At 37.0% G+C, this 21565-nt stretch overlaps 1 protein-coding gene across 2 annotated transcripts in view; it reads left to right on the top strand.

Annotated features, from left to right (window-relative positions):
• Mms19 (MMS19 nucleotide excision repair protein) overlaps positions 1 to 21565 on the top strand; it is a 316830-nt gene that overhangs the window by 122243 nt on the left and 173022 nt on the right. For both annotated transcript variants that reach the window (XM_083142473.1, XM_083142472.1), the window contains exon 8: positions 7335 to 7464. In XM_083142473.1, the coding sequence (XP_082998599.1) occupies positions 7335 to 7464 (130 nt within the window). The remainder of the gene's footprint in view (positions 1 to 7334; positions 7465 to 21565) is intronic.

The following is a 21565-nucleotide window of genomic DNA, read 5'->3' as shown; positions in this document are numbered from 1 at the left end:
TTCATTTACATAGAAAATTTAGTCGTTCAGTGTGTACATATACAGTAGTATCACTCGGTATCACTCACATGTCACAAATTTTTAGTTGTCGCAATGATGATACGCGACGGCAGCATGCTTTATTACGCAAACGCTTTACAAGCATTACATCAGTACTGCATGTATCATGTACTGAACTTTACTGTAAGAAAGTCACAATTTCAAATACTGTACGTATGTATAGCATTTTTATTGTATGTACGCATTGCTTGTATTATAGAATTATTTTCCTGTAGTTTACGGTTATTACAAGCATAAGAAAACAGTTTTTCTTTGTGACGTTTCAGGAGAACACACGCTCCTTTCATCAGACATTTATTTTCATTTTGACTAAAGATACAGTTATAACAATGGCTAGTAATTTTTTTAAACAAAAAGAATCTGTTATATAATGGATGTTGTCATCAATGTTACATTGTTGTAATATAGCAACTTAACTGTGAAAAAAACAGTCTGTTTTTTTAAATTATGAATCCCAAATATCATCAGGTAATTCAAATTCATCATTGTTTTCACAAAGTCTCTTGATGTTTTCTGTTACATTAAATTTTAAAGATGGTGGCTTACTCCATTTGTGAAAAAGAAAACTCCATACTGGATCTATGTTACCATTTTCATTATTTAATTTATTCCAGTGTTCTTCTGCAATGAACGAAGCTTCCCAGACATTCAACTCTGTGTTTCCCGTTAATCTTTTTAAAACCCTTCTCTTTTTAATCAAATGCTTCTCTTCGATGATATGAGTTGACAAACCTGTTCTTGGGTTTAGATTTATAATGTCCAAATCGTGTTCGTGTGTTGCTATATTACAACAATGTAACATTGACAACATCCATTATATAACAGATTCTTTTTGTTTAAAAAAATTACTAGCCATTGTTATAACTGTATCTTTAGTCAACATGAAAATAAATGTCTGATGAAAGGAGCGTGTGTTCTCCTGAAACGTCACAAAGAAAAACTGTTTTCTTATGCTTGTAATAACCGTAAACTACAGGAAAATAATGTATAGCATTGTTTAACATTTTTAACGAACAACATTGTTGAACAGGATAATTCATTGTTGTGCGTGTCATTTCTGCTTGAGTGACTACAGGCCGGATGTGGGCCGGACTACTGAGAGGGCGGACTATTGAGGGCCGGATTATCAAGAGTCTAGTGTATATGTAATATGTACAGTTTTTTTGAAAGCGTTTGATAGTGTAAACCATAGAATCGTAATAGAAAAACTGAAATCATACAATCTATTGAATCTGATGTTACAACTGTGCCAATCCTGCTTAACAAACCGCAAACATTTGCCTCTTTCTTGTTGCAATTTTGCTTGTGTTTGGTTAGGATTTATACACACACACACTAAATTTTACTGTAATTATTTATTATTTTGTCTGTGATTGTTTTGATTTTTCATACAAAAAATAATTCTCTGTTTACCATTAATCATTATATGACAAGTAATATGTAAAAGCTCACCTGCGCTCAGGGATCGCGACTGAAATTCATTTCAGTTTGAGTTCTGGTTTGGGTTGGTCTGATTTCACTCCTGGCAATACCAGTTCTAGTTTGGTGCTGCGGACTGAAATCTGATAGGTAATTTGGACTCAAACTCAAATTGATGCTGGCAGTTTCTACTCTGGCTCAGATGAAACTCTAAGCTTTTCATGCAAAAACATTCTGGTTCGCACCACTTCAGTAACCAGTTTCCTGGAAAGGAGTTCGGCATTTTGGTCTTACAGTCCATGCCATGGTGAAAGAGAGATTTTGTTGGTAACTTTGGTTTGAGTGGACCGAAATTGACCAAACTGCCGCTGAAAATCAGTTCGACCTTTGAAATGCTGGATATGCATGGTGTGGTGTGCATAGGGGAAAACCGATCATTATGTGCAGAAGACAGATAGACAAAGTTGCTTCATACAAAACATTACTTTGGTTCCATGGTTGCCATCTCTCTCTCTATTTTTTTTTTTTTTACCTTTGAGGAAAGAAAGCTGAAAATCTATGTAAGCAGGTTGTTCATTTACGCTACTGTGAATATAACTAAATAAGAAAGTTTTAGAGATTTGAAATGCATTTTTTTCTAAATTTAACTTTTAAGTTTTTGAAGGTACAAATTAGGAAATCTGTATTCTGGTTACTTACACTACTTGAACATAAATAAATAGGAAAGTTTTAGAAAATTAGATTTGTAGGATTTGATTGCAGAAAGCTGAAAATCAATATGGAGGTTATTTGAATACAGCCAAGTAATGAATTTTAGAAAACAAAAAATGCAGGGTTGCCATATTCATCTTTTTAACTTTTGAAAGAAGTTGAAAATCAGTATGGTGCCTATTCGTGTTGTTTTCATTTTAGTCAAACAGTAGAAAACAAGGAATGCAGGGTTGCCATATTTGAATGTTTAACTTTTGAAGATAGAAATTCTAAATAGGAAATCTTAAATACCAGTAATTGGAAATGCATGATTGCCATATTTAATATTTTAAGCTCAAAATCTGCATGCTGAGTATTTATGCTACTGTGTATATATATATATATATATATATATAGAGGGGCCTCCCCGATGGTGCAATGTTAACGTCTTTGCAATGTAAATCAAGGGATTCCGGGCTTGATACCTGGCGGAGGCAGATATAGTGACTCTGATCCAACTTTTTAAACTATACATCCAGTTTCCATTAGCATTTCTGTGCAGCCATGCCCTTTACTTACTCAAATATGTGTATATAAAACAATAAACGTAGTAATTTATCCAGCATCTCGGAGCAGAGAAGAAAAGACCAGGCAAATAAAGTAAGGTGAAAGGATTTCTTAATAATTTTAAGTTTAACATGCAGTAGTTTTCGGTTAATGTTGAATGGTCCACACCACAAAGTAAATATTACTTTCTAACTGTGACTTTTTCTTCCCTGGCTCTGTGCTGTGGGACTAGTAGTTGAGATTATACTGCACCTACGAGGGGGTACCCAAAAAAAAAAAAAAAAAAAAAAAAAACGGAATAACACTGCGCTGGGCAGAGCTTCGTAGTACGAATTTTTCTCACTAGGCAAGCGTTGAGCAACTCATTGTGAGTTCAGTGCACCCAGTGGCTTCACCGGGGAAGGTTGTCTCTGGTCAGTTTTTTTTTTTTTTTTTTTTTTCTCTCATAATAGCAGTTTTGCTCGCAACTCGTTTTTTGGGATGGCCGATGTAAGAGAACAGCGTGTGGCTATGAAATTTTGTTTACTGCATGGGAAAAATGCCATAGAAAATGTGATGTTGAACACAGCCTACAAGGACAACACTATGGGGAAAACTCAAGGGTACAAGTGGTTTTCTCTCTTCGAAAAAGGTGACACGTCAATTGATGACAAACCTCGTTCTGGACGTCCGACAATTTCAGGATGGACAAAAATGTCGACAAAATTCGTAAACTTGTCCTCGAAGACTGACGACGGACCATTGAAGAGCTGGGGACGTTATCTGGACTATCTTGGAGCTCGGTTCAACGAATTTTAACGGAAGATTTGGGAATGACAAGGGTCACTGCAAAATTTGTGCCTCGGAATCTGCGTGACCAGCAGAAAGAATGCCGAGTTGAAACATGCCGTGCTTTGAAAGAAGAACTCCGAAGTGACCCAGACTTTTTTTTCCAAGGTAATTACTGGTGACGAGACAAGCTGCTATTCTTATAACCCCGAAACCAAACATCAATCAAGCTTGTGGAATACGACATCATCACCTCGCCCCAAAAAAGCTCGTCAAGTGAAATCAAACGTCAAGACGATGCTCATTTCTTTTTTTGATGGCGGGGGGGGGGGGGGGATAGTGCATTCAGAGTTCGTTCCACCACATGAGACTGTTAATCAAGCTTTCTATTTAGAGGTTCTGAAAAGATTGCGTAACAGTGTGCGGCAAAAAAGGCCTGATTTGTGGTGGAAGGGGGACTGGTGTTTCCACCACGACAATGCACCTGCGCACACAGCCGTCTCAGTGTGCAAGCATCTTCTAGCCAGAATTGATATTTTATTTAGTGTAGCATACTTGTAATACAAGGTAACCAAAAAAGTTCCTGTCGTTCTAGAGCAGTGATAAACAAAGAACAATACAGTGGATGATACGTACCTTTAGGTTTCGAAGTAATCTCCATCAGCATCCAACACCTTTTGCCAACGTTCCTGCAGCTGCACGATACCCTGGTGATAAAACTCGGCAGGCTTGGATGCAAAGAAGTCCGTGAGTGTGTTCCGCAGGTCTCCATCATTTGCGAAGGATCTCTCACGGAGGTGGTTGTCGAGGGAATGAAACAGGTGGTAATCTGTTGGCACAAGGTCCAGTGAATATGGTGGATGGCACAGTGTCTCCCAGCCAAGTTGATGAAGGATCTCCCAGGTCCTCTTTGCCACATGTGGCTTGGCATTGTCGTGCAGGAACAGCACACCCTTGCGATTCACCAATGCCTGCTCTTTCTGCCGCAATCCATGGTGCACCCTTTGCAACTGCTGAGAGTAGAGGTCAGCAGTGATGGTCTGACCAGGTGGAAGGAGCTCGTAATGCACCACTTGCCGACAATTCCACCATACAGAAACCATAACCTTTCGTGGGTGCAGTGGTGATGAGTGAGGAACATGGTCACGTGGTGACAACCAATGTCTGGTACGCTTGGGAGTGTCATAGAGGACCCACTTTTCGTCACCAGTGAGCAAGCGATCAAATATGGGTGTGTTCAGGTGTCGAGTGAGCAAGGACAAACAGGCTGTCACTCGTTGTTCCTTGTTGGCTGCCGACAATGTGTGGGGTACCCACTTGCTTAACTTGTATGACTTCCCTATCCCATGCAGGTGCAGTCTGACTGTGTCAGCGGAAACATGGAACCTTTCTGCAAGTTCATCACACGTTAGACCACTGTCCTCCTCGATGGCTGCTTTCAGGGCCTCGTCATCTAACACATGTGTTCGTCCACTGTGAGGTTCATCCGAAAGGCTCACATCTCCCGAACGGAATTTCTGGAACCAATGCCTATCAGTGCGTTCGTTCACGGCATTCTCCCCAAATGCCTGGCATATGCGGCAACTTGATGCTGCAGCTGACGCCCACTTTACAGTCATACAACAAACACACGTGAACAAGCTGCTTCGATTTCGATACGTCCATTTCTCTTTGACACTGGACGAGCTATGATTGCTGTGTGTGCGCAACGTGACTGTATTACTGACAGTCGATGGTCAGACTAACTCCCGATCGCTTGGCAGGCACATGTCATTTTGTTTCCTCTCTGTGAGCGCATGATTAATGGGACGTCAAAAATGGCAAAAACTTTTTTGGTTACCATGTAGAATTGGCAACTCTGTATCTGAGAAAGGCGACAATGAGGATAAGCTTCAAATCGTGAATATATGTAGGCCTCTGTCACCCCAAAGAAGAGAAGAATGGATTTGACTTGTTATTTAGCATTTCTTTTCTGCCACTTTATTTGCGGTGATGAGGATGAGATGATACGATTAAATTGATGAAGGGACATTCACAAAGAATACCAATGTCCATGCCTGGATTTGAACCCAGGACCCCTGGCATCGTAGTATGCTATGCTAATAAATATTTTACTACAGAGATCGGCAAGAGATAAAATGGGTTTCTGTTCAAATTAAATATTCAAGGTAAGAAGTTCATTATGTATTTTATTCTCACACATAGTCCTACACAAATATTTCACAATATGGTCCTCTATATTTTATAAATAACCATGAAATATTTGAAATCCTTTCCTTACTGTTTCTATATTAATAAAATAGTGACATTTTTATAATTATTTGTAAATTGTAATGTATGCATTTTTAATCACATTGTCTCATCACATCACTTGAAAATCCAAGAAACTGAATGAAAAAGAGCCTCCCATTTGAACATTATGATATGAAGAGATAGATCATGTTTTGAATCCAGCATACGCCCGCCACTGGTGCACAAAATATGTCCATCACAAAATTCATTAATTTTTTTTATGAAATTCAAAATTCAGTATTCAAACAAAGCAATCCACTGTAAGCTCCATAGAATGTAAATGAAAGATGATAGATAACACGGATTACAATTTGCATCCATATAATTTTGAGATTGACTGCACCAAATATCAGCTTGAATTATGTCCTTTTAAAATTGAATTTAACATTACACTTAGTTACAATGAAACCTCCATTTACATTTTCAGGAGACCAAGGCAAAAACCTTAAAATGCAGAAAAATGCAAAATGCAGGAATGTAAAATCGGGATTCCATTCTACAGTATGTCTGGAAAGTACCTTGACACAGACCTTACCTGGTTGTAGGAATGTGTTTTTCATGAATACTACACTCTTCCTGTACTTTGTTCTGTTGTACAAATAATTTGTCATGGATTCTCTGCAAGGTGTAACTGTCTCCACTGACTACCCTGCTGTCTTGGTGGCAGAGAAAATGCACAGAATTCGGGCAAGTCGTGATGATGGACACAAGTGCTTTCTCTGTGGAGGAGCGTTTGGTGGCTTGTGTATGTTCCACAAATGTCGAATCACTGGAATAACAATGTAGGACATCATGAACGATGAGTGTGCAAATTTTTATTATCAATCCTTGTGCAGTTGGAATGCCCTTAGAAAATCCTTGAAGTCGAGCACAATCCACCTTATGTTATGGTTTGGACAGGGATGTGCAGGGGAACACCTTCTTGGTCCTTATTTTTTCGATGGTTCTGTTAATCAGCAGAATTATTTGAGAATAATCAACGAGTGGTTGCTTCGACAGTTGATGGCAAATGAAATTGCATACACTGTTTGGTTTCAACATGACAGCGCACCAGCATATTTTGCTTTGGTCGTCCACATATATCTTTGGCTTGCAAGAAGCCCTGATATCAGCATACCTGATAATGCACAGTGGGGTTTTGTGAAAAAGGAAGTGTGAAAACAAAGAATGACAGTGAACAGCTGAAATATGCAGTTTCTGCAGCGTTTCAAAATGTCACCTCTGATATGCTGTTGCACATGAACAATCAGACATGGAGGTGCATAAGGCTATGGTATGAACATGGAGGAACCCACATGGACATTTTGGATCCATAGGAGGCAAGCTGTGTACATGAACACATAATTCAAATTCAGTGTAAAGGGACTTTCCTGCCACACTGTATATGTTTATGCAAGTAAGTGTGGTTAAACTTTGATTTTATGTTCATGTATTTTGCATCTTCCCATATTATAAGTTACTTAGCAACATTCTTATTAAAATTATGAAGCGAATTTATAGTTATAGTGTGCAAATAATCTTGTTTTTTTTATTTGTAGGTGTTCCCTTTACTCCATCCTCAATATTTGAAAAGATCGTCCACCGTAGAATGTCTCATAGTTCTTGAAACATTGACTAACTTGCTGAAGATATGGAATGAACAAAGGAAGGATACTGAGATGGGTGAAGGTTTGTAGGAAATTTCTCAATATTGTTTATTACAAGATACATTTCAAAAGAAAGGGTCAATTATTAAAAACACGTGACTGGCAACAGTGATCAGATAGTGCCTGGGGAGTAGCAACAACTGGTCCATTGGCAACCTAACTATCATATTTTCGCTAGTCAACTGTTGGTTATCATGTGAACTTGAGCGTGTTTAAATGATTGCTCAAATACACAATCTCACCAGTTGAGAAGTACTGTGATTTGATTTCTTATGCCAAACCAACCGGTGTCTGAACCTTGACATCTCAGAAATTAATAACTTTTGGTGGAGTAGTAGGTAGTACCAGTAAAGTTGACGAAAACTGCCAAATTTCAGGTTTTTTCGGCTCTTAGTTTTTGAGTTATTGACTTTCAAAGAAGCAAAATTCCCAAAATTTGACGACATTTTGAAATCTTTAAACAGCTGTTGATCAAAAACTATTTGACCTAGAGAGCTCAAATTGGAGTCATTCTCTTTTGTTTTTACTGAGCTTTAATTGGAAATACAACATGACTGTGGTATTTGATTTTTTTTAATTTTTAACACTTTCCAGTCTGACTGTTTTCACGTGTCTTTTACCTGTGGACTGACGTTTTAGGGCATTTTTTAAAAAAATACAGAAAAATACACTATTAGTAGTATCACAATGCATTATACAGCGTGAGCACAAAAACATTCCCTGGTTTTGAAAGGGTATAACTTTAATACCAAAAGTAGTATTCTACAGAAATGTTCACAGTAGTTGTAAAAACTCATAAAGTTTTCGTGGTGTTCATTGGAATTACAAATGCTCAATGTGCGCGCCACCTGTTACGCGGGAAACATCGAGACGATAATCCAGCTCCAACTACATCTTCTCAAGTGTATCCGGTGTGATGAAGTTGACAGCTGTAATGATGCGTTCCTGAAGATGATTCAAGGTTGTGGGTAGTGGAGGTACATAGACCTGGTCCTTCACGAACCCCCAAAGGAAAAAGTCACAAACTGTCATGTCAGGTGATCGTGGGGGCCACTTGCATAGATTTTGATCATTGGGTCCAGCTCGTCGTATCCAACAGTGTGGGAGGTTGTCATTCAGAAAGCTGCGTACAGATTGATACCAGTGTGGGGGCACTCCATCTTGTTGTAGAATGTAGTAACCTCTCTCTGCAGCAGGTTGAGGAATTAACCAGTCACGTAGCATTGTTAAGTAGCTTTCACCTTGTTGCCCCCTCAAAGAAGAACGGACCGTACACTCGACGCTCTGACACTGCACAAAAAATATTCACCTTGGGTGAGTCACGTTCCACATCAAGAGTGGCATGCGGATGCTCGCTTCCCCAGATCCTAACATTATGCCTGTTCACTTTTCCACTCAAGTGGAAGGTCGCCTCATCACTAAAAATGATCTTTGTCAGAAAGGTTTCATCGTCCTCCATTAAAGTGTGGATAGTCTTGCAAAACTCACGTCGCTTTACCTTGTCTTGTGGATATAACTTTTGAACCAATTGCAGCCGGTACTGGTGAAAATGCAAACGCTCTCTTATTTTCTTTAAAAAAATATATTTTTCAGGCGATTTCCCCCCTTTTCCACTCCATATGTACGCCGAATGTGCATAAATTATATATCGTCTGAATCTGTGATTCATTCTGCATACAACGGTATATTGTTCATATCTCCAGGGCAAATAGTGTCTGAGCTAAAGCCATTTCAAGGTACCACTGCATTTTGAAGCTTGAATCAGTGGCGTGCCGACCATTCCTTTTGGGGTTACAACTCACGTTACATTGGTCATATGATAATAATGCAAATATTTATGTGTTCCTTACATGTCAGCGATCATTTCCATGTGCATGTCGACACTGTCATGTATTTTTTTCTTGGGGGGGGGGGGCATTTTTTTCCCCGAAATTTTGGAATTTTGAGAGTTAGCCCCCTCCCCACTGCCACATATACGCCGAATTTGCTTAAATTTCATATAGTCTGAATCTCTGGTTCATTCCGCGTACAACGTATCACTCATCTCTCTAGGGCAATTAGCCTCCGATCTACACTCATTTAATTGAAACTCTGCATTTTGCTCAAAACCGGCTCGGGACCAAGTGGGTTACATGTGAAAATGGCCTTGGGACTCAAAAGGTTAAACAATATTATGCTCTTTACATAATTAAGTTTTTTCAAGCCGCCGAAAATACCAAGCAACTACATAAGATGCATTATTTCCCATGTAATTGAACTATCCAACTTCCTTCTCCAGCAATTTATTTGTTATTAGCACTCGTATACAGTTTATTCATTAGTTTTGTTACCTATGTGTTTCCAAGAATAAATTGCCCATACATTAGAAATCAGTAGCAGTGATTGAGTGACAAAGTGGGAAGGGGGCAAGAACAGTTTTACAGGGTTGCTACGCGAATGGAAAACTTAGAAAACCGGGAAAAGTCAGGGAATTTGGTTGGTCAGGTAATAGTCAGGGAATTTTTGCATATTTTCAGGAATTTACGCACATTTTGGAGTTGCAGGAGAACCAGTTAGAAAATGAACGAACGGTTCATTTCCACTTCCGAATTCGGTTCTTGTGATTCCAGTCACTCCAAAAGATTCAGTTCAGAAACTTATTCCTCTCGTCATTATGACTTCTAGTCTGTTACGTACAAAATTATGGTTCCTTCGCATTTCGATTCTATATTTATTCACTCTCAGATCTAGGTTCTTGGATCCGTTCATTTTGCGACTAGTTCTTGTGAACCTGTTCAAGACTGGAATTTGGAGAGGCGTGAGATGTTTCCTTAGAGAACAAGCCACTCAAGACGAAACCTACGCACCAGCCATCCTCAGAATTTCTTGCGGAAAAAATGTTGCGTTAGCTTTGTGTGTGGTGAGGAAATTTCCTTTCTTCAAGAACACACCCGTTCGGAACCCGTTCTCTTTTGATACGTGAAGCAGAGCAGGTTGGTGTTCGGACAATTCATTGGTTTTGGATCTGCAATAAAGCTTGAAAACAGAATTTCACGTAACTGGCTGTGGTTGACGTCACACTGGACAGGTGCGGATGCTGAGTAAAAACAAAGGGACTCACTACTTCGTTCCCCGTGTGAACCCGTACTGTGAATTTGAGTCCTTCGTTTGCGACCCGTTCAGAAGCAACTAGTCCATTTACTTGTTGTCGTAGTTTTTACATTGCAGAGATGTGTTGCACCCGAGAAATTAGTGATTTTATGCAGTATCAGTGACGTCATTATTCGAATTTGCATGTGTTTTGTGCATGTAGAAGGAATTATTTTTTTAAAAAACTGGTGTGAAAGAGAGGTATGAAACGTACGCTGGTCACACATCGTTGTTAGGTTAGGAATGTTGGTTTGATGCCGATAGTAATTTTACGTACTTTTTGCATGTAGAATGAAATTATACTGAAAAGTGGTGAAAATGGGCCCATGTTTCTTTTGTTTTATTACGATTTCATCATGCTACAAATGCAACTTATACATGGTTCGATTTCAATTTATGTAACACATACTGCAGAGTTTTAGCGTTTTCTCAAGATTTTGTCAATGTATGCTTTTGTGGTTAGGTTAGGAAGGTCTGGTTTGGTTGTCTTAGAATTAAAATAGACCCTGAATGCACTCTACTAAGGTTCCGATTTATTTCTACATTCATTCTCACTAGTTTACGATACTTACTGTCGCTTGTCAACCGGAGAATACCTTGTCCGTGGGAAGCGTGTATGATTGCGTAAGGTCATTTTGAAGGGGTTTTTTCAACATAAATAACATTTTTCGGATCCAAATAGTGTTCATTATTTTAAGGAATGTTCAAATTTCATGTCACAATGATAGCCAAAATTCTATGATAATTAGTCTTCCTGCTAGGAAAATTGAAAAAAATAACATAAGACATTCGGAATTTTTACCTTTTAATAGACAGATTTCGATGTTTTCCCGTAATATAAAATTGGTTCCAGTATGTGGAAAACTCAAATAATGTAGATATTTGATTCTAAAGTATGGCCCGTGTATATATTTTATTTAGGTGTATGGTTGGTCACCTGCCCCATTCATGTTCTGAATTTCCAAAATATGTACTATTTTCAATAATTAAAAAAAAATATAATCATTAAACTTATTTCATATTTTCTAAAGGTACATGACCTAATTTTCTGTTGTTTCTCATTTGTATTGATATAATTGAGGTTGTATACAGGTTACATTGTAAAGCTTTGATATATGCCACATTTTTTATTGATTTTTTACACCACCTTAATTGTAGTGACTTAGTGAAAATGGGGAAGTACAATAGTTATTTATTTTTTCATTGAATAGCATTATATTAATCACTTGGTAAATATTCAGCTAATAACTGTGTATTCATATTCATAACAATTAACGTGCCTGCATATTTAATTGAAAAACATGAGATTCAAAGCAAAAATCATGACGGCAAACATGTCTGGAAAAATTTTATTTCTGGTCTGGAAAACCTGGAAAAGTCAGGGAATTTCATAATCAAAAAATCGTAGCTACCCTGTTTTACTTTTTCTCTGTAGACAAGTATGACAAGTACTGTCATATGTCTTGTTTTATTAACTATACCTATGTTCATGTTGAATAATAGCACATGTCCATGTGCACAAAAAACATTATGTTCAGAGAATTCACGAAAAATGGAGTATAAATGCCGTTAGAATTCATTTCTACTCACGCTAATTTTTGAAGGTAGCGAAAGATGGCACCAATCGATATTTTATGAATAAACAGTAAATTTTTGAATTGCATCTCACTTGGATATCAATATAATGCTAACTTCAAATTTTAGTTGTATTTAAACATTCGGGTAATCTATTTTAACCTTATGTTATAAGATCTTTTATTTTCGTAAGAAATTCCGCGGAAAGTTTGGTGTCGCTTTATGCACAGGGACATTTTGACCAGATGGTGATTTTTTCGGTTCCTGCAATTTGCACACTTGTTACTAAGTTATAATTTGTACAGCACGTTATTCTCCATTCTTCTGCATAAATAAAACTGTTATGATTATTCAAGGTTTATTACAATAAGATCATTGACACATATGCATGCATATATTGGTCAATAATACATTTAAAGAAAATTGTTACGTTGACGTAGTAAAATGTGTTGTGAAAAAAGTGAGTAAGGGCCCGGGGAGGAGTTTCGGGTGCATTTTTTGGAACAATGGTGTTCGGTCATTGAAGCTGGAGAAGGAACGACTGAAAGAAAGATCTTCGGGTTATCGCGTTGACACGGCAAGAGGATGGCTATAACAAGATGATTCTTAACTATGAATGTATGGAGATCTGTCGGACTAATATGTGAAACGGGACACATCAGTAGGACATTGATTATTATTGAAGGAAAAAGGTAGGGAATGTGTTTGATGTATTGCAACCCAACTGCCATGAGATAAGCTGGCATTCATCATATTTTACTGCATGAGCTCATGTCTTCGTACATTATTGATAGATCTGCCTAGTGGCATGCATATTTCGTTTTTGACGAAAAAACAAAATTTGAAAAAACACATTGTAGTGTTAATTTTTCATGTTTTTGAAAGGTGTGAGATGCATTTTGTGACCATGTTTTGTCACGAAATAATGCGAAATGAACTGCAAAAAGCGAAATTAACTCTTAAACACGAAATTTAGGGTTTATTCACCGACGCGACACCTTCTGAGGTCTGAATTATCCTGAGAGTTATGCAATTCCCGGAAAATTGATTAATTCTGCTGTTAATATTGGAGAAGCAAAAATGAACTCCTTTACACAGAAATAAACTTAATACTCTGATAACTACATAAATGTGCTATTAGAAGTGAAATGTTAATTCTGTGGAATAACTGTAGTTTTTAAATCAAATTTAGGATTATATTCACAATTTTAAAACCAAAATGTCTTTTTATATACCACTTTTCATCCAATTTTTCACCGCTATAACACCGATATTTTATTTTATTTACCGCTTTTGAACCCGAAATTGACTCAGTTTTTGTACCGAAATTTTGCTTTTTTATTTACCAAAAATATGTGCCTCTAGATCTGCCTAATATATGAGTGTAGATAAAAGCATGCTTGCGTGTGTTTTGTGTGGTGCGAAGAATATGGTAAATCGTTCGTACTGAACCTCGTGGTTATAGCAAATGGCGGGCGACGCCATTGCTATCAAAAGTTGAATTTTATGTTAAAACTAGCATAAAAACTAACCACTCAGAAAAGATGGAACTTAGCACAGGTGTAAACTAATGTGATTTGCATCTTGATTTCAGTTATTGACAAAGCATATTTTCAACTTTTATTTTGTTTTTCAAGGTCACTTGTCCGTACATGACATGCTGGTTGCACATAAAGACATGGTATTGTATCAGCTGTGCAACGTGAAAATTAATGTGTAGTATGCGTTAATCCTTTCAGACTTGGGATAGTTAGATACTGCCATCACTTTATAAGAAGTAATATGTCAGTTTGAGGCAGTCTTTACTAATTTACCAGCAAATACACATTGTATTAAGTGTATATTTTAGGGTAAATCAAGCAGCTGTTCATGTTGGAATAAACAACATCATTTGTTATAAGAAATAATATGTCAGTTTGAGGCAGTCTTGACTTCAGCGAGCGAGGATAGCTTATGTCATTACTTATGGTTTGGGTTCATATTTTCAAAGGGAGGTGGAGAAGGAAGTTCTAGAAAGTGATTGCTATGCATGTTGGTACAAGCAAAATCGTTTGTTTAAAGCATAGTATGCTCTTAACAAGATTTCCCATGAAGAGCAAATGGATTTTGTGGTACAATATTGGAGTTCATCTAAAAAGGAAGTTGTATGTCGATATTTTGCATTAGCATTTTTGAAACATACGACATCAACAGATATCTTGGGTGCTTTCAAGCATCAGTTAAGCTCCATATTGCACAAACGATTGATTCAAATATCTATGGATGGTCCAAATGTGAAGATGAAGTTTTTACGAGATTTTAAAGAAAGTGTTGAAATTGACGAAAGCAGCCCAGTTTTATTTGACATAGGAAGTTGTGCTCTTCACACACTCAGCAATGCATTGAACGGAGGAATAACAGCAACTAAGTGGTTGTTAGTAGAATTTCTAAGAGCAGTGTACAACTTATTCAAATATGTTCCAGCACGCAGAGCTGATTACATTTACTACTCTGGATCATCAAAATTTTTCCAAAAAACAAATTGTTCAGTAAGGTGGGTGGAAAAATGTGAACGTTGTACAGTGTACATTAGAAGTCCTTCCACATTTGAAAAATTACATCCATGGTGTTAAAACAGTGTAGAAGGAACCCAGCTCTCACATTTACAGGATTGTTGTAGCAGGAGTTGAGGATAAGTTGATGGGTGCAAAGCTTTCATTTTTCCAAACAATTGAATCTCAGATTGAGCCTTTCTTGAAGGAATTTCAATCTGATCAACCAATGGCACCTTTTCTGTACACTGAACTTATTTCCATGCTAACAGTAATTATGAATAAATTTGTGAAGAAGGCAGTAATTGACAGTACACTTTTAACAAAAATAAAAATTTGTGATGAACATAATATTGTGTCTGCTGATAAAGTGGGTTACTCAGTACGAGCATTACTTTGTAATGTTGATTTTACAGCAGCCGAAATTCTCCAGTTCATGCAAGAATGTTTATACTGTTTGAGGACACTTTGTTCTAAAATCATGGAAAAATCTCCTTTACGATATAAACTGACCAAAGGAATCTCTTTTTGTGACCCATTTGTCATATCGAAGTCACAAGCAACAAGTTTTTCACGTTTGAAGAGGTAATGTTGGAAACATTTGTTTAGAAGCGACAACTAACTGGAAATTCTGCTGATAAAATTGAACAAGACTTCAGACATATATGCTCTAAGCCAGCTGGTATTCAACTCTTGAATAGTTATTCCTGAAAAACCAAGCATCTTGATAAATTTTGGTTTGATCTTATAACAACCCACAATGTAAGCTCGTGTGAAGTGATGAAGTTTTTACAAATGATTTTTATCTTATTTCATGGAAATGCATGTATATAGAGAGGGTTTTCTGTGAATAAGAAATGCGTAGTTGAAAATCAACACCATAGGTCACTGGTTGCTCAAAGACATGTTTGGGATAAAGTCCATGCATCTGGGTGCATTGAAAATCTCATTGTAGATGAAGGTATGGTTCATGCTGCAAGAAATGCATGTTCCAGATACATGGAAGCATTGGAACAGAAGAAGAAAGAAGATGAAGAAACTGTGAAAGCAAGGGAGAATAAAAAAAAGGGCTGCAGATGCCATCAAGGAGTTGAGTGAAAGAAAAAAAAAGACTTATTCAAGAAACCGAGAAGGAAATTTATATGCTGGATGAGGAGATCCTTGCAGTAACTAGGAAAAAATAATTTTATGTGGTAGTCACATCTGCCAGTGTTATTTATGAAAGGTAAGATTTCAATTTTTATAATCATTAAACTTATTGCATATTTTTTAAAGGTACATGACCTAATTTTCTGTTGTTTCTCATTTGTATTGATATAATTGAAGTTGTGTACAGGTTACTTTGTAAAGCTTTGATATGCCAAATTTTTTTATTGATTTTTTTTGCACCACCTTAATTGTAATGACTTAGTGAAAATGGAGAAGTACAATACTTGTTTATTTTTTCATTGAATAGCACTGTATTAATCACTTGGTAAATTTTCAGCTAATAACTGTGTATATTCATAATAACTAACGTGCCTGCATATTTAATTGAAAAACATGAGGTTCAAAAGCAAAAATCATGATGACAAACATGTCTGGAAAAATTTCATTTCTGGACTGGAAAACCTGGAAAAGTCAGGGAATTTCATAATCAAAAAATCGTAGCTACCCTGATTAATCTGCACTTGTTGCATGAATCAATGTTCTGTCATATGTGTATTCTCTTTCAGCAGGGGGAAGTTTGGGTGTGCTATTGATGTATCCAGTATTATCACACATACTAAACAATCTCACCAAATGTTTGGGAATATATAATGAGGTATTTCTGTTCTGTGTTCATCCTTGACATTGACCAGTATTAAGAATTTCGTTCTGTTGGATTTAAAAGAACTTGCAAAATTATTCCTTTTTCCTGGGAAATGAGTATACACGAGTGTGTGTTTGCATATTAAGGATTGGGTGCAAGTTTGGAATCTTGGAATTCAAATATCACTCCAGAGGCATATGGGAATGCATTGTGGTATTACGAGGTCACTATTTATATTTTGAGCCTAACAATGAAAAAACAGGAATTTGGCATTGAAAACTGCTTTATTGTTTTTCGAAGTATTCTCCTTTATGGTCAATACACTTTTGCATTCGTTCGAACCATTTGTCAAAGCAGTTTTTTCAATCCTCACCTCCATAACCTCCATAACATGGTTTTTGAACGCATCAACGGCATCTTCCGCTGACGAAAATCGTTGTCCCCGCAATTTATTCTTGACATTCGGGAACAAGAAGAAGTCATTGGGTGCCTAATCAGGACTGTACGACGGATGACCCATCAATTCGATTTTTTGACTGTTCATAAAGTCGGTTGTTAGACAAGATGTGTGACAGCTGGCATTGTCTTGATGAAGAATGATCCGACGGCGTTTGTTTTCCGTATTTGACCGAAGACCTCTGGCAAACAAATTGTTGTGTACCATTCAGAGTTGACCGTTCTACGTTTTTCTAAAGGCACAGTTGCGACATGACCAGTTTTCCCGAAAAAATAGGTGACCATTTGTTTCGATGTGCTTCGAGCGCAAACAACTTTTGTTGGATTGGGTTCATCTTGAAACACCCATACAGTCGACTGCTGTTTACGTTCCGGCTCATATGCATATATCCATGATTCGTCACCTGTTACAATACGTCTTTTGAAGCACCACAATTGTATTTATTGAGCATTTGTTTGCACCAATTGATGCGAGCGTCTTTTTGAGTTTTTGTCAAATTGTGTGGGATCCAACGAGAACATACCTTTCTCACAGCTAAATGATCATGTAATATTTTATATATGCTGGTGGAAATAATGCCTATGGTCGCCTCAATCTCACAGTATGTCACATGACGATCTTGCAGTATTAGGTTTTGCACAGCATCAATGTTTTCTTGAACAACAACTGATTTTGGACGACCTTCGCGAATCTCGTCGGTGAGTGAATGGCGGCCACGATTAAATTCGTTATACCAGCGTTTTACAGTGGCAAAGGATGGGGCTTCATCGCCAAATGTGGAAGTAAGTTGATCGATGCACTCTTGTCTTGATAATCCACGTCGAAAATCGTAAAAAATCATCGCACGAAAATGTTCAGGAGTTAATTCCATTTTATTGTTGTCACGCAATCTCCAAGGCAACATAAACAACACAAATGAAGCTATTGACAAAACATTTGAAGTACGTTATGGTCAATAATGCCAGACGATTCCGTGCAAATGTCAAATCGCGCCTAACTTCAATCAGTGTTGCCAAGGCTCAAAATATAAATAGTGACCCTCATACAGATAGTTGTTCTAAATATCCATAGGGTGCCCCTGAATTTGGTAAATAGAAATAAATTAGTCTCTTAGTTAATTGGCTATTTTCTGTTAGCACTTCGTTTGTGTGTGTGTGTGTGTGTGTGTGTGTGTATATATATATATATATATATATATATATATATATATATATATATATATATATATATATATATAGTTGGGTTTAATAGCTTATTCTCTTTGTGGTTGGACTTTCCCTTGCAACAACACACTCCAATTAGCACTTCCAGCATTTCGGCGGGACACTCGAGAGCCATCTTGGAAGGGTTCAAGGTTAATGTAGTGGTAGTTTGAGATATAGTAGATCTGTTATAGTAGATCTGTTGTTGGGGCTCTTGTGACGTGATTGCATGCAGGTAACCCTCACCTCTGACTCACCGTCTCACAAGGCTTAGCATTAAGAGGCTATAGTTTAATGGCAAAAAGTAAGGGAGCAACTGCCCCCTTAATGGCCATCACTGTTGGAAGTTAACATATTATGTTCAGTTGTTTTGAATCTGCTGTATAAAACCATGTTCATATGTAAATTAGGGGGAATAATGGAGGGGGCCAAAGAACATCGGTGCCATGGAAGTGTGTATTCTTCTAATACAGTTATTTTCAGTCGAATGATATCAAGTTTTTCTTTCTCCAAATGAACTTTCATCAAGGCTCCTTCCCCTAATCGGAGGATCTACACACGCCTATGCTGAAATCTACAGCAGAATGAAGGTTCAGTATGGAGACAATTGTTTAAGTCTAGGGAGAGTGTACTAAATTAACGGATTCGCTGATCGATCAGCTGTTTCATTGCCTTAGTTGCCACGGAAACTGGCCTCCCACTCTGGTGTTCATCACTGACATTTCGTCTTCCATCTTTAAATCTTTCCACCTATTTATATACTCTCCCCTGACTTAAACAATTGTCTTCGTACTGAACCTTCATTCAGCTCTTGATTTCAGAAGGTTTCACTCCCTCTGACCACAAAAAAACGAATAACACTTTGTAGTTCTTCTACGGTGCAAGTCAACAGTGGAGCGGCCATGCTGTACGAGCTACTGTGCAGGCACACGCCTCTCGATTGTCACGACATTTTTATGGCATGTTGCTAAGGAACCTTTTTGAGTGCCGAAACACACATTTTCGTTGTGCATATATCTCTATGAAGTTTAGAATAAAATTCATGTTATTTAATGACTTCCCCTCGTACATTTTTCAATTTGCTTTACCTGATATTATAGGTGATAAGTTTTAGGTATTTTCATGTTATTTGTAGTCCAAAAGTTATAAAATAGACTAACATGAAGACTTCAACATCAACCACTCAGCATATAGTTGTGGTTAGAACATGGAATTAGCAAATTTCGCACACCACATTACATTACAAAAAAAAAATAATTTCCATAGGAACCCATTGCCGTCCCATTATGAAATTTTGCACACAAATAGTAGATTGATATCTTTAAATCATATATGTTTTTTAAAAAAAATAAATATGGTGTTTTTGAGATTTTAAAAAAACAACTTGTTTTTTAAGTTTCTTAAAAATTCAAAAATTCAAATACCAATCATGTTGTATTTCAAACTAAAGCTCCGTAAAAGCAGAAGAGAAAAACTCTAATTTGAGCTCTGTAGGTCAAATAGTTTTGATCAACAGCTGTTTAAAGATTTCAAAATGTCGTCAAATTTTGGGATTTTTGCTTCTTTGAAAGTCAATAACTCAAAAACTAAGAGCCGAAAAAATCTGAAATTTGGCAGTTTTGTCCTCTTGATAAGTGCAATGTATAAACAAAAAATTTAAAAAATCTGAATCCTTAAAGTTCAAAAATAATGTTTATCTTTGATTTGAAATGTAATGAGCCTAATACCAAAGGTCATAATGCTGCCGAAATTCACCGACAATGGTGTGAAGAATATGGTCCAAGTGTAATGAGTGAAGGAAAAGTACGGCAATGGTGTCATGCATTCACATGCACAAAGGGCAAAAAAGTTCAAGCAATCTCCGTCTGCATCAAAAGTCATGTGTTCTGGGACAAACTATGTGTGTTCTTGATAGATTTTATGTAGCTGGGGAAGACAATCAAATCGCAGGCATACTGTGAAACTGTATCAAAACTTGGATGAGCCACATAAAAATTACAACGGGGAATGCTGCGCACAGGAACTGTCCCTATTGATGACTATGCTAAACCACACAAATTGAGAGGTTCGAATGGGAACTTCTTGATCACTCCCTATGTAGTCCAGACCTTGCACTTAGTGACTATAATCTCTTCCTGCACCTCAAAGAGTGTCTTGCATCTCAACGATTTGAAGAAACTGAGGTGTTGAAAACGACACTGTTCGATTGGATGAACTCCCAGGTGGCGAACTTCTATGCAGAGGGTATAGAAGAGCTTCTTCCATGGTAACAAAATTGCTCGGAAGATAATGGTGATTTTGTTGAGAAATGAAGTAGATTTTACATGTTTGTAACAATGAAAAAAGTGTTGCTAGACTTCTTTTCTTCTCTGATATGATCAATTGACCCTTATTTTTAAAATACACCTTTTACTTACAATATGTCATAAAGTTAACTTAGTAAATAAAATTGTATTTTCATGTTTGAAGGAATGTATAATGTGGTGAGATATTACTATATCAGAAGCAAGCACTTAATTTCCATGAATTTATGTGTTTTGGTCCATTAATTTCATTGACTATATTGACTTTGGAACTTGCTGTTTCACTGCTTGACAGCCTTCCTATTCAAAATGTTTTGCTAAGGACGACTATATGTGCTTATTTGCTTCTGGCCTTTTTCTCTTTCTGTTCTCCATTGCCAACCAGTAGCAACTGAAAACATTCACTGAATGAAGAAACCGCTGTTCTGTTTTTATTATGGAACATGGCAAACGTCAGCTATCAGCATCTTTTTAATGTGTGTACTTTCATATCACGATTATGTACAAAATAAAATGTGTTTCATGTTCTAAACAACTGCAGCAAATTTTTCTCCTATGATTTCGTACCATCTCTCCTTGCCTTCTCTGTAACACCGCCACGCCACACTCCACTTTCTCACAACTCAAGACCAACCATGCCTGCCTATCCTGTTTCACATTTGAAACTCACCTTTTGTTTTTGTAACAACAAGAAATGTTTACTTCTGTGACATTTTTTTAGCTTGGTTATGCACAAATCAAATGTATTTTATAGCGCTGAGCCGATTGGTTGGAATTCAACTACCGATACCAGCCGATACTTTTCTTTCATATTGGTCTTTCATGGGGTCCGCAAAAATACTGCGCAACATTTTCACGAAGTCTAATTATCTTGGAAATTACAAAATTCAAACTTCCTTTTTATTTTGCACAAATTTTGCATGAGAAACTATATTTCTTTATTTCATAACACCTATTTTAATATTCTAATGTAATTCCTGAATATTCTAAAGCAAATTTCTTGGTAAATTCATACATATAATTGGAGAAGAATATTTACACACCAATATTAATCAGTATTTTGAAGAAATTGTAATTATTCCAATTTTCGAAGTATCTGTATCGGTTCAAAGTAGTATCAGTTCAGTCCTGACA

This window comes from Lepisma saccharinum, chromosome 21 (assembly GCF_977018435.1).
Source record: "Lepisma saccharinum chromosome 21, izLepSacc3.1, whole genome shotgun sequence".
In the NCBI taxonomy this organism is placed as follows: Eukaryota; Metazoa; Arthropoda; class Insecta; order Zygentoma; family Lepismatidae; genus Lepisma; species Lepisma saccharinum.
Note: the sequence above shows the minus strand (reverse complement) of the source record. Positions and strands in the feature narration are given on the sequence as shown.